General features: G+C 49.8%; 7 protein-coding genes across 7 annotated transcripts; 2 read left to right on the top strand and 5 right to left on the bottom strand.

Moving 5' to 3' along the window:
* Positions 1-205: 205 nt before the first annotated feature.
* B9G98_04189 (hypothetical protein) lies at positions 206-1,750 on the bottom strand (the record flags this gene model as incomplete). The annotated part of the gene is made up of 1 exon (XM_024810746.1): positions 206-1,750. The coding sequence occupies one exon, from the start codon at positions 1,748-1,750 to the stop codon at positions 206-208; it is 1,545 nt and encodes a 514-aa protein (XP_024666514.1).
* Positions 1,751-3,487: 1,737 nt separating this feature from the next.
* On the top strand, positions 3,488-4,300 carry B9G98_04188 (Ammonia transport outward protein 2; the record flags this gene model as incomplete). Its single annotated transcript, XM_024810745.1, has 1 exon — positions 3,488-4,300. The coding sequence occupies one exon, from the start codon at positions 3,488-3,490 to the stop codon at positions 4,298-4,300; it is 813 nt and encodes a 270-aa protein (XP_024666513.1).
* An 85-nt stretch (positions 4,301-4,385) lies between these two features.
* Positions 4,386-5,135, bottom strand: B9G98_04187 (hypothetical protein; the record flags this gene model as incomplete). The annotated part of the gene is made up of 1 exon (XM_024810744.1): positions 4,386-5,135. The coding sequence occupies one exon, from the start codon at positions 5,133-5,135 to the stop codon at positions 4,386-4,388; it is 750 nt and encodes a 249-aa protein (XP_024666512.1).
* A 376-nt stretch (positions 5,136-5,511) lies between these two features.
* B9G98_04186 (Histone deacetylase HDA1) lies at positions 5,512-7,686 on the top strand (the record flags this gene model as incomplete). Its single annotated transcript, XM_024810743.1, has 1 exon — positions 5,512-7,686. The coding sequence occupies one exon, from the start codon at positions 5,512-5,514 to the stop codon at positions 7,684-7,686; it is 2,175 nt and encodes a 724-aa protein (XP_024666511.1).
* Positions 7,687-7,725: 39 nt separating this feature from the next.
* B9G98_04185 (Protein CSN12) lies at positions 7,726-8,949 on the bottom strand (the record flags this gene model as incomplete). The annotated part of the gene is made up of 1 exon (XM_024810742.1): positions 7,726-8,949. One exon carries the CDS (start codon positions 8,947-8,949, stop codon positions 7,726-7,728), a length of 1,224 nt encoding a protein of 407 aa, XP_024666510.1.
* A 209-nt stretch (positions 8,950-9,158) lies between these two features.
* B9G98_04184 (Galactokinase) lies at positions 9,159-10,607 on the bottom strand (the record flags this gene model as incomplete). The annotated part of the gene is made up of 1 exon (XM_024810741.1): positions 9,159-10,607. The coding sequence occupies one exon, from the start codon at positions 10,605-10,607 to the stop codon at positions 9,159-9,161; it is 1,449 nt and encodes a 482-aa protein (XP_024666509.1).
* Positions 10,608-10,668: 61 nt separating this feature from the next.
* Positions 10,669-12,366, bottom strand: B9G98_04183 (hypothetical protein; the record flags this gene model as incomplete). Its single annotated transcript, XM_024810740.1, has 1 exon — positions 10,669-12,366. The coding sequence occupies one exon, from the start codon at positions 12,364-12,366 to the stop codon at positions 10,669-10,671; it is 1,698 nt and encodes a 565-aa protein (XP_024666508.1).
* Positions 12,367-12,391: the final 25 nt, after the last annotated feature.

The following is a 12,391-nucleotide window of genomic DNA, read 5'->3' as shown; positions in this document are numbered from 1 at the left end:
TACCCGTTCCCTGACCCTTCCCCTAAACGTGACGGTTGGTAACCTAACCCATTAGTTGCACCCCAACCCTGAGGGAGTCATCTGTGGCCGCGTTTCACAGTCCCCCGCCATTGGCCCGGGCTATCCCACGGTGGTCCACTGGCTTTGCAGTGGCGGATCACATACATACAATTTACTCGGTTTTGAAACAAAAAATAAGGTCTATTTACGCAGGAACGAAATTCGCTTCCACGCCCCCTAGAACAGAAGATGTCAAGCGCATGATCTGGCGAAGGGGCTCATTGGGAGCGGGATGGACAATGTTGATGTCCTTGAAAGTTTGAGCAACACGCACCAGGGCATACGAAGCTTCTGTGAGAGCAAACTGCTGGCCAAGGCAGATGCGAGGACCACCGTTGAACGGAATATAGTCCCATGTGTGACGCTGGGTCTCCGGGTCGTCCCACCGGTCTGGCTTAAACTCGTTAGCATCTTCACCCCAGTAGCGCGGGTGACGCTGCATAACGTACGGCAGGTAAAAGATGTTGGTACCCTTGGGGACAAACAGGGGTTGGTCCTGGTTGGGGCCACCGCCAACGGGAAGTTTAGTATCGCGAATAGCCGTTCTAAAATTCAAAGGTACAATGGGGTGCAAACGCAGGGTTTCGTTGATGATGTTCTGCAAAAACTTGGAGCGCTTGAGTGACTCGAATGTGATGTTTTCATGGCCTTCACCGAAATCAGCCAAGATGCTCTCGCGCAGACGCTTGTAAACGTCCTTGTTGCGGCCTAAATAAAATGTGCAGTACGATAGCAGAGCTGCAGTGGTGTCGCGGCCAGCAAGCAGGATATTGAAGGCTTGATCGCGGATCACAATAGGATCCTGGGTTTCTTTGGTCAACTCATTGATGAAGACATAGCGGTCGGCGGTATCGTCAGGTCCCATGGGCTTCTCGAGAGCCTTCTGGACATAATAGTCGACAAAGTTATGGCACACTTCAACATTTTTCTTGAAGCCAGGCGGACTGTAGACCCAGTAAAGAGACCCCAGAACTACCCGAGTAGCCAGTGTAAGCAGACAGCTTGTGAAGGATTCCGCAAACTGGGCGTTTGAGACTTCACCGCGAGGAGCCTTGATTGTAGTGGTTTTTTCGTCCAAGGTGTTTGACGAAGATCCAAACAGAAACTCGGTTGCCGTGTCTAAGGTCAATTGGTGGTACAGAGCCTGGGCGTCCACAGTGCCGCCATCCTTGCTTCCATTCGTGAATCTGCGCATCAAAATGTCGAGGTGCTCACCGATGGATCGCAAATGAGACACCTGCTCTCTCGAGAACTGCGGACGCAGCATGGATCGAGAGTGCTTCCAGCCCTCACCAGAGAGGGTGAAAATACCATTGCCAAGCAACGGGAAAAAACTTTCGTAGCGGAAGCCCAGCGAATAGTCCTTAAATGAAGTGGCCAGCACAGTGCGTGCATTGTCGGGCTCGATGGTTATGAACCATCGCTGGCCAGAGACGACAGTACGCACGGTACGAGCTTCAGAGATTCTCTCCTGGAAAAAATCGAGAATTGTACTGTTCCACAGTGACTTCATGGTCATGTAGGATCCTTTGATGCCAATTGGCATCTCTCTGTCAGAGTAAAATGGAACTGCGCAACCGTGGCGAGCAGCGACATAATCGTCGTACTTGTAACGAACAAGAACGAACACTACGTATAAACCGTACGCAGCCAGAATATAGGCACCGACTTTCAACAGATTGTCAATCATCACTTGGTGGGCAGGCTGATTTGTGGGAACAGTTAACTTGGGATGACAAAGGAGTATTTATCGTTGGTTGTCTCGGGGAAGACACCCCGGGGCGGACATGCCGTGAGGACATCTTCACATGCTACCCCATTCTAGTCCTAACCCTTAAATGATGTATGGCAGCATCAGAAAAAGTGTTCGCGCGGGATAATTGAGAACAGAATGTGAAATAGGAGAAGGGGGGGCGGTTGAGATGCTCGGAGGTTCCTGTGCGGGCTTCTGCGAAGAGGTTAACTTAAAGTTCACCCAATCGTGCCTCATACGCTCACATGGGGCAAATTTCTCCGATTATTAATCAGGCTTACGTCGTACCTAACAGGTGGATCAAGCTTGATTGGGCAATTCCTAATTGGGCAGAGAGCAGGGGAGAGGCCCCCAAGTCGAACAGCTCGGAGGGGGTACTTTCATTAAATTTATTCATATTAAAACACATGGTGGCTGATAAAAGAGTTTTTGCTAGAGTCTGAGTGCATTTATATATGTGTCGTCAAGCTATGGAACCTACATAACTAGCATAATTTGTTCGACAAAAAGAATAGTCCTAAAAGGTGGGATCACAACAAATAAACAACAAAAGAGAAGAGGCTACGATATGAAAATGTAAATCAAGACTACGAACGATATTTAATACAAAAACCCGAAAAGTTCAGTTGACCCCGAAGTGGGGTAAGACATCTGTCATACGGTGGGCGCTTCGGCTTTCGGTGAGCCCAGTTGAGAAAAGTCCGATCGAAGCCCGGCCCTCGATCTAGGGCTATGCTTGAGCAACGAAGTGATGCGCAACATTAGAAACCTCACTATCTAATACTGGAAATAGCGCCGCCTACTCTCAGAGGCACGACCAAGGGCATTTTGCGCAATAATTCACACTAATGCACGAAAAAGGAACGTGTTTCGCCAAGAGGAACCATGTACCCAGCACCCTTGTGCTCTAATTAATTGCAGGCGGATAACGAAGGGTGCATGGATTCACGTCAATGCGCAGCATTCCCTTTGCACAGAGCAACCACGGAAGTACTAGACTGAATTAAAAACCTCCAGTCTTCCCCAAAAAATACCTCTAGTGCAAAAGGCAATGATACATCACAACGAGTTACCAGAGTATCCTGCGCAGCAAGAGAAAACGAGTGAAACTTCGCATGACGTGCTGCGCTTAGCGACACTATGCAGAGTGTTTGGGCAAAGTGCTAGATGAATATTGCGGGAAATTACAGAGGCCCGGTAAAAATATGCAGCCCAAATTTAATCCACACAGCAGAGAAACATAATGACACAGCACAGAGTCCCTTCATACGCAATTGGTATACGGCTGATGAAGAATAAACTCCGTTTAGCATCCGCCATCCCTAACCAGGCTGCATTTCACGAGCTCGCTGCAGCGAGCCCTTACCCAACGCAAAAAGTGCGGGGAACGAGTGAGTTTAAAGGTCCTAGCAGCCTGGTTGAGTTCCAGCTTTTCCAGCTATCGAATACAAGGTTAAACAATATACTATAGCATAAAATAGAGACTCAAAGAGACGCGAAGTGGACAGGCTCCAATCCTTTGGTTGGTCCCAATCCTGCACTCTCTGTTGAGGGATCCCCTCTCCCATGCAGACTGAGAATCCATACCCCGCAGAATCACAGTACACATATAGGGAGGGAGACGATGTGAGATTCCCATCCTCCACAGACCCCCCAAAAAACGGAAACCAGCCCATGTACGAAACTGAATTTTCACCTGTTTTGAGCCCCGCGCTCAGCCAAAAAATCATTCCCTCTGACCAGCAGGTCGAGGACGCAGGCTCCGACGACAGCAACGGCTATGCGTTCGTCGGTGGTCACCGGGTCCCTTTGAGTGATGTTTTGCTTGCCCACGCCGGTTACCTCAATGCCGGTACTACCATCCCCCACGGATACGAGTTTGGCAATCCCGCCGTGTTTGGTTTGTTTTCTTTCGGTATTTCCGCCATGTTGCTAGCTCTTTACAACGTCCACTCGCGCGGCGTTACTATCCCCAATGTAATGATTGGTCCGGCCTTTTTCATTTCCGGTATTGGCCAGACCATTTCGGGCCTCTGGGAGATTGCTGTGGGCAACACTTTTGCAGCCACTGCCATGACAGGCTTTGGCGGGTTCTGGCTCGCATACGGCGCCGTGCTCACCCCCAGCTTTGGAATTGCTGCCGCTTACGCGGATGAACCTCTAATGTTCCAGAAGGCCATGGGATTTTTGATGTTGTCCTACACAATCTTCACCGCCGGGCTGCTCAGTTTGGTGCTCAAGTCTACTGCCGTGTTTGTATTCTTGTTCAGCGTGTTGTTCCTCACCTTCTTGACCGAGTCCATTGGCTTGTTTATTAACAACGAAAACGTGCTCTTGGCATCTGCTGGCTTCAATATTGCTTTGGCCCTCTCTGCCTTCTACTGCGGCTGGGCTGGTCTGGCCAGCGGGGAGAACTCCTACCTCACCGGCGCTCCATTCCGCGTACTTATGCCTGGAGCTCGTGTTGAGCACGCTCCTCCTGCTTAAGCAGCTTTCAAACAAACAACTACTACTATTTGCTACTTTCAAAACGGTTCTTAATAATTATATAGTTCAAATATTTATCTTTTTTTCATAACGGATATGCCCACGACATGAGGCTTTCTCTAATGTCTGTTTCTTGATACGGTTGGTTCTTTTCTCGTTCCGTGTAGGGATCAGCCACCACGGGCTTTGCCTTACCGGCGAATCCATCTCGACCCGCCACAACCTCTTGCAGAGCGTTGATGGGGTTGATGTGGTACGGCGTCGCAGTCCAATGTAATAAATACTCTTTCTTGATCTCCTCAACCGACTCGGGATTGAAGAACTTGGATTTTTTCTTTTTGTTGACGTCCATGACCGTAGAAATGTCGCTAGTGACGATCTTGGCCGTATTGTCGGGCACTTTGTAGTTTGTCGGTCCCTTTTTCTGGTCAAGATAGAGCTTGACCGTGACCAGACAATTTGACCGTGATCCGTCGAGTAAAACAGAAATGCTTTCGTCTTTGCGGTTGACGAACTGCGCCAGGTTGAGGTTCGCACTGCCAACAGTCACCTTCGACATGCCAGGAAGAGCCCAGATGACTTCAATTACCAAATTGCCGCTTTTGAGCTGCTTTGTTTCCGAGCCCATGCACATGCGATAGCTGAATGTGCTCTGTTTGTTGAAGGTTGCCTGGTTGTTGGCAATGTCAACGAAATCGGTGTGGCCCCGGGTTTCCGGGCGGCTAGCGTTCGACACGCGCCACTTTACCTGAACATTGCCTGAATTCTGTGGCATACGTACCACTCGGGTCACTTCAAAGTACACCTCGAACGTTGCTTTATCACCAAGAGACATTATTCTCACGTTGTGGAGCAATCAGAGAACTTGCGGTTACTAATGGGGCCGAGCAGGGGGGACTGGGGGGGGGCAAGGGCAGGCTCGAAGCGAGCCCTGGAGCTGGCTGAGTACGACGGTAGCGGCCGAACAAATAATTTGAAATGACACAAAATTGTCGTACTGCCAGACGCCTCTGCCCCTGCCACTCCCTTCACACTCGCCCGTAAATCGAGACATGTTGCTGTATCCGCTATCGTTATGCGTGGGGTTGGTTCCCCTGCAGGTGATGATTACTTTTACGTTTGACCTGTCGAGTTACCTAACAACAAAACCACTAAGGGCCCGGCACACAGAGGCAGTACTTGAGAAATTTGTCCAGAACCCACCCCTTCCCATGAGCGTCGGTCAATCTCTTGTGCCAGAAGAAGCCCTTAATGGGTCAGGACTCAAACGAAAGCACTCTGATGCCGGAGGTTCTGAGAGCCCTGCAACCCAATGGCCCGCTACGTTGCCAGAGGATGGTGAGGCCGCCGTGTCTGCTATTGTCAAAACCGAGGATTCCAGCGAGCAGATTATCAAACTGCCGGCTTTTGAGCATGCCGTTATTGTTCCTGCTCGTCCTCCTCAGCTCATCTACCAGGGCAAGACCGGTATCTGCTACGACGTCAGAATGCGCTACCACAGCCGTCTGAACACCAGCCCCAGCTCTTATTTGGACCCGCACCCAGAAGACCCACGACGCACATTCCGTATTTACAAGACGATTGCTGAAGCAGGACTGCTCACTGACGAAACTTTACAGGGCAAAACAGATCTGGGGAACCTTATGCTCAAGCTGCCGTCTCGCGAAGCCACGTTCGAGGAGCTGCTGCTTGTGCACACCCCGGAGCACCTCAAATTCGTTAGCTCTACTGAAAACATGTCCACCGATGCATTGGAGCACGAGACGGCTGTCGGTGACTCTATTTATCTCAACAACGACAGCTTCCTTGCTGCAAAACTTAGCTGCGGTGGTGCAATAGAGGCATGTAGGGCCGTCGTCGACGGCCGGGTGAAGAATTCGATCGCCGTGATTCGTCCTCCCGGCCACCATGCGGAGCCTGAAAATGCTGGCGGCTTTTGTTTGTTTTCAAACGTGGCCGTCGCGGCAAAAACAATGCTGCGCGATTATCCCGAGCAAGTGCGCAGAATCGTAATCCTCGACTGGGACGTGCACCATGGAAACGGTACGCAGAAAGTGTTTTTCGAAGACGACCGTGTACTTTACATCTCCATCCACAGATACAATGGAGGTAAGTTCTACCCTGGAACAACTTATGGTGGGCCTGACAAAGTCGGTGAGGGCAAAGGCGAAGGATTTAACGTCAATATCCCTTGGAGTACGACCGGTATGTGTGACGGTGACTATATGGCTGCTATGAACAAGGTTGTTATACCGGTATGCCAAGAATACAACCCAGATCTTGTAATTATTTCCGCTGGATTCGATGCGGCTGAGGGCGATCCCATCGGTCTCTGCAAGGTCAGTCCTCCGGGATATGCCCAGATGACCCATCTCATGAAAAGTCTGGCTAATGGTCGCCTAGTTGTTTGCTTGGAGGGTGGCTACAACCTCGATTCAGTATCGGTGTCTGCTCTGGCTGTGACAAAGGTTCTTATTGGTGACCCTCCGGCCCCCCCTGCCACCACCGTTGCTTCAAACGCTGCTATTGAAGATATCGATGAGGTGCTTTTTTACCAGTCCAAGTATTGGAAAAACCTGGGCCCCAAGATGCTTGATTGGTCTAGCCGCGAGGCCTTCACCAAGGAAGACAGTGTTCAGGAAGGTCTGGCCACGCTTTCCGACGTTATTCGTGGTTACCAAGCACGTGCTCTTGCTAGAGCGTATTCGCTTACCCCACTTCCGCTTTTGCGAGAAAGCAAGCGGGTGGAACTCGGCCCTGACCAAGTATTGGCAACCCCGCGGATCTACAGTGCAGAAAAGGTCCTGGTAATTCTCCACGACCCTTCAGACGTTTATGCACACCGCAGTGCTATCACCGGTCTCATACACACCAATGAGTCAACGGTAGTCGATGGTTCACAAAAGTTCATCGACTGGGCGATAAAAGGTGGCTATGGTGTTTTGGACATCATGGTCCCCCGCCGGTCAAACCGGCCTGACGATAGCTACAAAGATCTTATTGAGACACTTTGGGATGACAATATCAAACATTTCGCCGCAAATGATCTTCTACTGGTCGGAATTGGCCAGGCATACGCTAGCGTCGTTTTTCTTGCCGGACACAGAAATATTCGCGATATCTGTACGGGCATTGTTTGCTTTGCCGGAGACATCCCCCTGGTTCCACTAGGAACTACCGTTGAGGACTATATTGCCTCTTGGTTCTACAAAACTTCTCTTATTTTCGTGTCCCCCACCAATAAATATTTCGATGGCCCGGCAAATGCCAAGCGGCCGCGGAGAAGAAAGATGGGTAAAATCGTAAATTCTGAAAATTCTGACGGCATTTACGAAACAGTTCTCGCCAAATTCGAAGAGAGCTGTGAGTTCTTGACATCGGAGTAATTGTACAGACCTAAATAGATAAGTTTTTTTTTTTTTTTTTCATGATGCTGGCGCGGGCTTGACGAGCGTGGGGAAAGGATTTCGATTGCTCAAAACAACTGTTCGCATTGAATGGCTAATGTAGCCACGCATTTTACCCTCAGAAATCATCTCTGCGACCTGCAACTCTACTGCATTAGCCTGCTCTTCTGGGGTCTTGAATACATCATCAAAGTAGCTCTCCAAATGGTAGGCAGCAGCCAAGTCCTCAACCTTCAAACGATTTCCCTTGCCCAAGGCAAGCCAAGTCTTGAATATTAAATGAAGTGAGCATGCTTGTGATAGCCTGGTAAATGCAAAGTACAGATGTCGAGTCACAAGAAAGTTCTGATGCTCCTCAAGCAGTTTGTGATAGATACCGAGCTTTCCTAGTTTGAGCGCATCTAGAAGAGGCTTGTAGACTTTCTCTAGAGCGGGAAACTCGCTCCACAACTCCGGGATGGGTACGATGTTGGCGAGTTGTTTTGCTGGAATAAGATAAAGCAGAACAGTTTCCCGGGACTTTTTCGCTGACAAGGGAATCAATGAGAGACAGTTGCTCAGCTTCTTTTCGGCCGGAAAGTAGGCCTGGCTCATAAAATCTAAAACCCCAATGTAGTAAGTGTACACGACTTGATCGGCAATTGGCGAGGAATCGAGGGGAGGAATAGTATGGCCCACCGCAGTGATAGCCTTTGTGATACCTTTGGCCAGCGAATATGCCTTTAGTCGGAAGTAAACCCGCAGCATCATGCCGGCAAAAAAGTACGCAGCGATCTTCTTAGTACTGGTCATATCGTCCGACTGGCGATCGTTCAAACAGATCTTGAAAGTGCCATTGATACACCTTGACGCGAGTTCTAGGTATTCCTTGAGTTTCGCGCTATTATCGCTGCATACAGCCGTCATTTTGGTAATAGTCACAGCCGACTTTTTGAGAACTGGGATGATCCACAGGCCTTCACTGTTTGCTGTGCGATTTAAAGCAGTAATAAACTTCTCATAAGCCCGAAAAAAGTCTTCGTAGTCACTTTTCAGCATGGATTTCAGACATGTACCGAAGGAAACACCAATTTCCTTCCACTCTTTCGGAAGATACCTTGCGGCATCGTTATGGTAGTTGGAATTGCCTTTGAAATAATCAATAGCCTGACCATTTGCAACATTCAGAAGATTGGCAACCTTTTTCCCGTCCCGCTGCTCTATCAAACCACCAAGCTTCTCATAGTAGCTCTCCCTAGCCATTAGTGATTTATGGGTTACTAACCATCGCCAGGTAAGGTTGAATTATTGGCAAGTGGGCGTCTAAGGGTTCTTAAATATTCAATATATATCGTCCACCATTCCACAGGTTCGAGAACACCGAGAACCGATTTTTCTCACTGGCTCTGCTACGATGTCCAGTCTTCTGCATGGGCATATGATCAGTATGCAGATCACTGCTAGTTATGTACTTAGAATTCAAGTAACACGGTGCCGGAACCAGCCACACTCTCAATGAGAGCATCTTCGGGCGCGTTGGGATAACGCTTGGCATAGTATTGTTCGCGCAGGGCCTTCTTGACGGCTTCTGCCTTGTTGCTGGGCACAAGGTGCACGGTGCAGCCGCCCCATCCAGCGCCAGTGACCCGCGAGCCCAGAGAGCCTGCGCTTCTGGCAATCTCGACAATCTCATCAACTGCTTCATGCGAGTTGTCGAAAAGAGTTTGGGATGACTTGTGGGAGGCATTCATATACTCACCAAGCTTTTGCAGGGTATCGGGGGAGTTATCACCCATGATAGATACAAACTCAAGAACCCTCAGGGCCTCTTCATAAACATGCTTGGCGCGCTGGTATAGCTTGAGCTTGCTGAAACGGACAGGGAACTCCGTGAAATATTTTGCCTCCAGCTCGCTCTCTGAGATGCCCAGTTCACTAGCAATTCGTGCACTGGTGTATCCTTCGGGGTCAAGGTATTTTTCCACCTGAGGCAACATCGCCTTCAAATTTGCAATGGAAGCCTCTTTGCCACTGAAGCACTCCATAACGCCTCTCAGGGTCCCTGCAGACAGGAGACCGTCCTGCGGAATAGTGATCCCCAGTCTTTTTTCGAGCAATTTCGCTGCCAGGGTGACCTCTACAACACGTAGATTATAGCATTCTGGAGCAGAATCGTGCTTGTGCACCTCGAGAAGCGAGTTGGCGATAATAAGAACAAATGGAGTGGTTTGAGCGAACTGCATGGGCTTGACGTCCAGCTCTGGGCGGAAAGATACAAACAAGGCGTGGTCCTTTTCACCAAACACCGAGGCGGACTGGTCCATTCCACCCGAGTTGACGCCAATAAGCTGCTCACAGGTAGTAGACAGTTTGACCAAAAGCTTTTTGTCAACTTTGTCATATCCGTTCGAGCGGAGCACTGCCAGGGTTGCCGAGACAACAAACGCAGCACTCGAGCTAAGCCCACCTCCGGCTGGCACGTTGCCGTGCACCACGATTTGCATCCCCTTTGGACGGAATCCCGGTGTCTTTTCCCTCATGTAACGGTTAGCCACCACCACACCACACTTGAAGTAGTTCGACCACACCATATTGACTGCGTCGATCTCCACGTCGCCGTGTTGAGGCATCTCGAAGGTGCATCCGGAGAAACGCGGGTCCAAATTGGCCAACGAAACTTTGTGGTCATCAGTGGTAGCGACGGCAATGACGAAATCGTTTTCAATAGCCATGGGAAGAACCGAGTAGTAGCTGTAATCGATGTGATCTCCGATGATGTTGACTCGGCCGGGAGCCCGAGTTACAAACTCTGGCTTGCGGCCGTACAGGGATTGGAATTTGTTCAAAATACCCGCGTACCGAGCCTCATGCGCTGATGCATCAGCATAAACGTCTTTGATCGTATGTAACGTTGGAATCATGTCTTGTTAAGTGTAACGGATCAATGGTTATGTAATTTCCCCGAACTTATACAGGATCACGCTAAGAGCTACATGAGCACGTAATACCCCTAGAATCTGTAGGAGTTTCATCGAGATAGTTTTCGTAGCCAACGTCCCAGGAGGACTCGAACGGGGAAACCGTCATTTTCGCCACGGCATTGAACGGCGCCCAGTCGCCTGCTTGGGCCTTGGAAATTATGTCTTGGAGCACCCAATTTTTCAAAACGAAATTGGGATTCACCTTGCTCGTGCGCGATTTTCTGTCGGCATCATCAGTGTTCTTTTCAGTCTCGAGGCGGGCAGCATAGAGTACCAGCCAATCATCAATAGCACTCGTAGCGTCTTCAACGGACAAATTCGGGAGCTGGGCTCGATTCTTGGGCAAGAAAACAGAGCCGGACGTCAGAGAGCCATTGAAAAAGGCTACGCTTCCGAGCTTTCGGAAAAAGCCGTTGTATTCCACCTCGGACTTTTCCATCATCTCAAGCAAAGGTGAAATTAGCTCGTCATAGTCGTCCTTTTCGACCGTCAAGAGACCAAGCCGTCTGCACATAACTGATGTAAACTCAGACTCATAAAGGGCCTGGTACTCTTCCCCCATATCCATAATAAGTTTAGTAGCCCTTTCCGCAACAGCCCGACGCGCTGCTTTATCAGTAGTACCGTTCTCGATAAAACCAGCATCATCAACGTCGCTAGCACCCATGAGCTCTCCCAGGGCTTCACCCAAACGCACACAGTTCCACCAGATCATGGTTGGAGTGTTCCGGTAACTGTAGCGAAGCTCACCGTCGTCGTGGTTTGGAGTAAACGAAAAATCAAAATTGTCCATAAAAGCAAAAGGACCGTAGTCCATACTCAAACCGAGTACCGAGGTGTTGTCCGTGTTCAAAACACCATTCAAAAACCCATAGGCTTGGCACTGGGCTATCATCTTGCAGTTCCTTGTCGTGATCTCTTTGAACAGATGATAATAACGGTTCTGATCTGCCGTTGCACCGCTCGTGTCTAGCGACAGAACCTGATCAATGCAGTAATCTGCAAGCTGGCGGACATTCTCACGATCGTTGCGGCTGTGGTAGAGATCAAACGTACCAATTCGGACCCAGCTCTCAGCGAAGCGGGTAACAATTGCGCACGTTTCTGTACGTTCTCTGCGAGCTTTGGTTTCTGGGAGATCTGTTAACGCCAAAACACGTGTCGTCGGAATACCTAGAGCGTGCAAACTCTCCGACGCTAGTGCCTCGCGAATACTAGATCGAAGAACTGCGAGCCCGTCGGCGAAGCGAGAATACGGTGTCAGCCCAGCTCCTTTGAGTTGAATTTCGTAACGGATACCTGAATTTGGATTCCGCACTTCGAATAGCGAAATCGCCCGGCCATCGCCAAGCTGACCTGCCCAGTTTCCAAACTGGTACCCCGCATAATTCTGCGCCCAAGGATAGAGCTCCGGAGAGGTGAATACATGCTGCCCAGCAAACGTATCCACGAAAAGCTTCTCCTGCGTATCGGATACGGGAATATCTAGTGTTTCCAGGGCTGCCGGAAACACCCATCGCAGGTTGTACACATCCCGCTTCGCGGGTTTAACCCAAGTGAATGCACCGTTTACAAGACGCGCCTTTCTTTGCAGCTGATCTTTGGCCTCTTCTGCGGACTCAATTGTCGGCACAGAGGGATCTGGAGGCATATACTTGGTGAAGGTGGCGGTTTTAGGCACCGTCTTGAGCCAAGTCATGGTTGTATGAGTAAGTGTGGGGAAA

The sequence above is a fragment of the Wickerhamiella sorbophila genome (genome assembly GCF_002251995.1).
Source record: "Wickerhamiella sorbophila strain DS02 chromosome Unknown contig2, whole genome shotgun sequence".
Classification (NCBI taxonomy): domain Eukaryota; kingdom Fungi; phylum Ascomycota; class Dipodascomycetes; order Dipodascales; family Trichomonascaceae; genus Wickerhamiella; species Wickerhamiella sorbophila.
The sequence above is the reverse complement of the archived record's forward strand: the minus strand, read 5'-3'. Positions and strand labels throughout refer to the sequence as shown.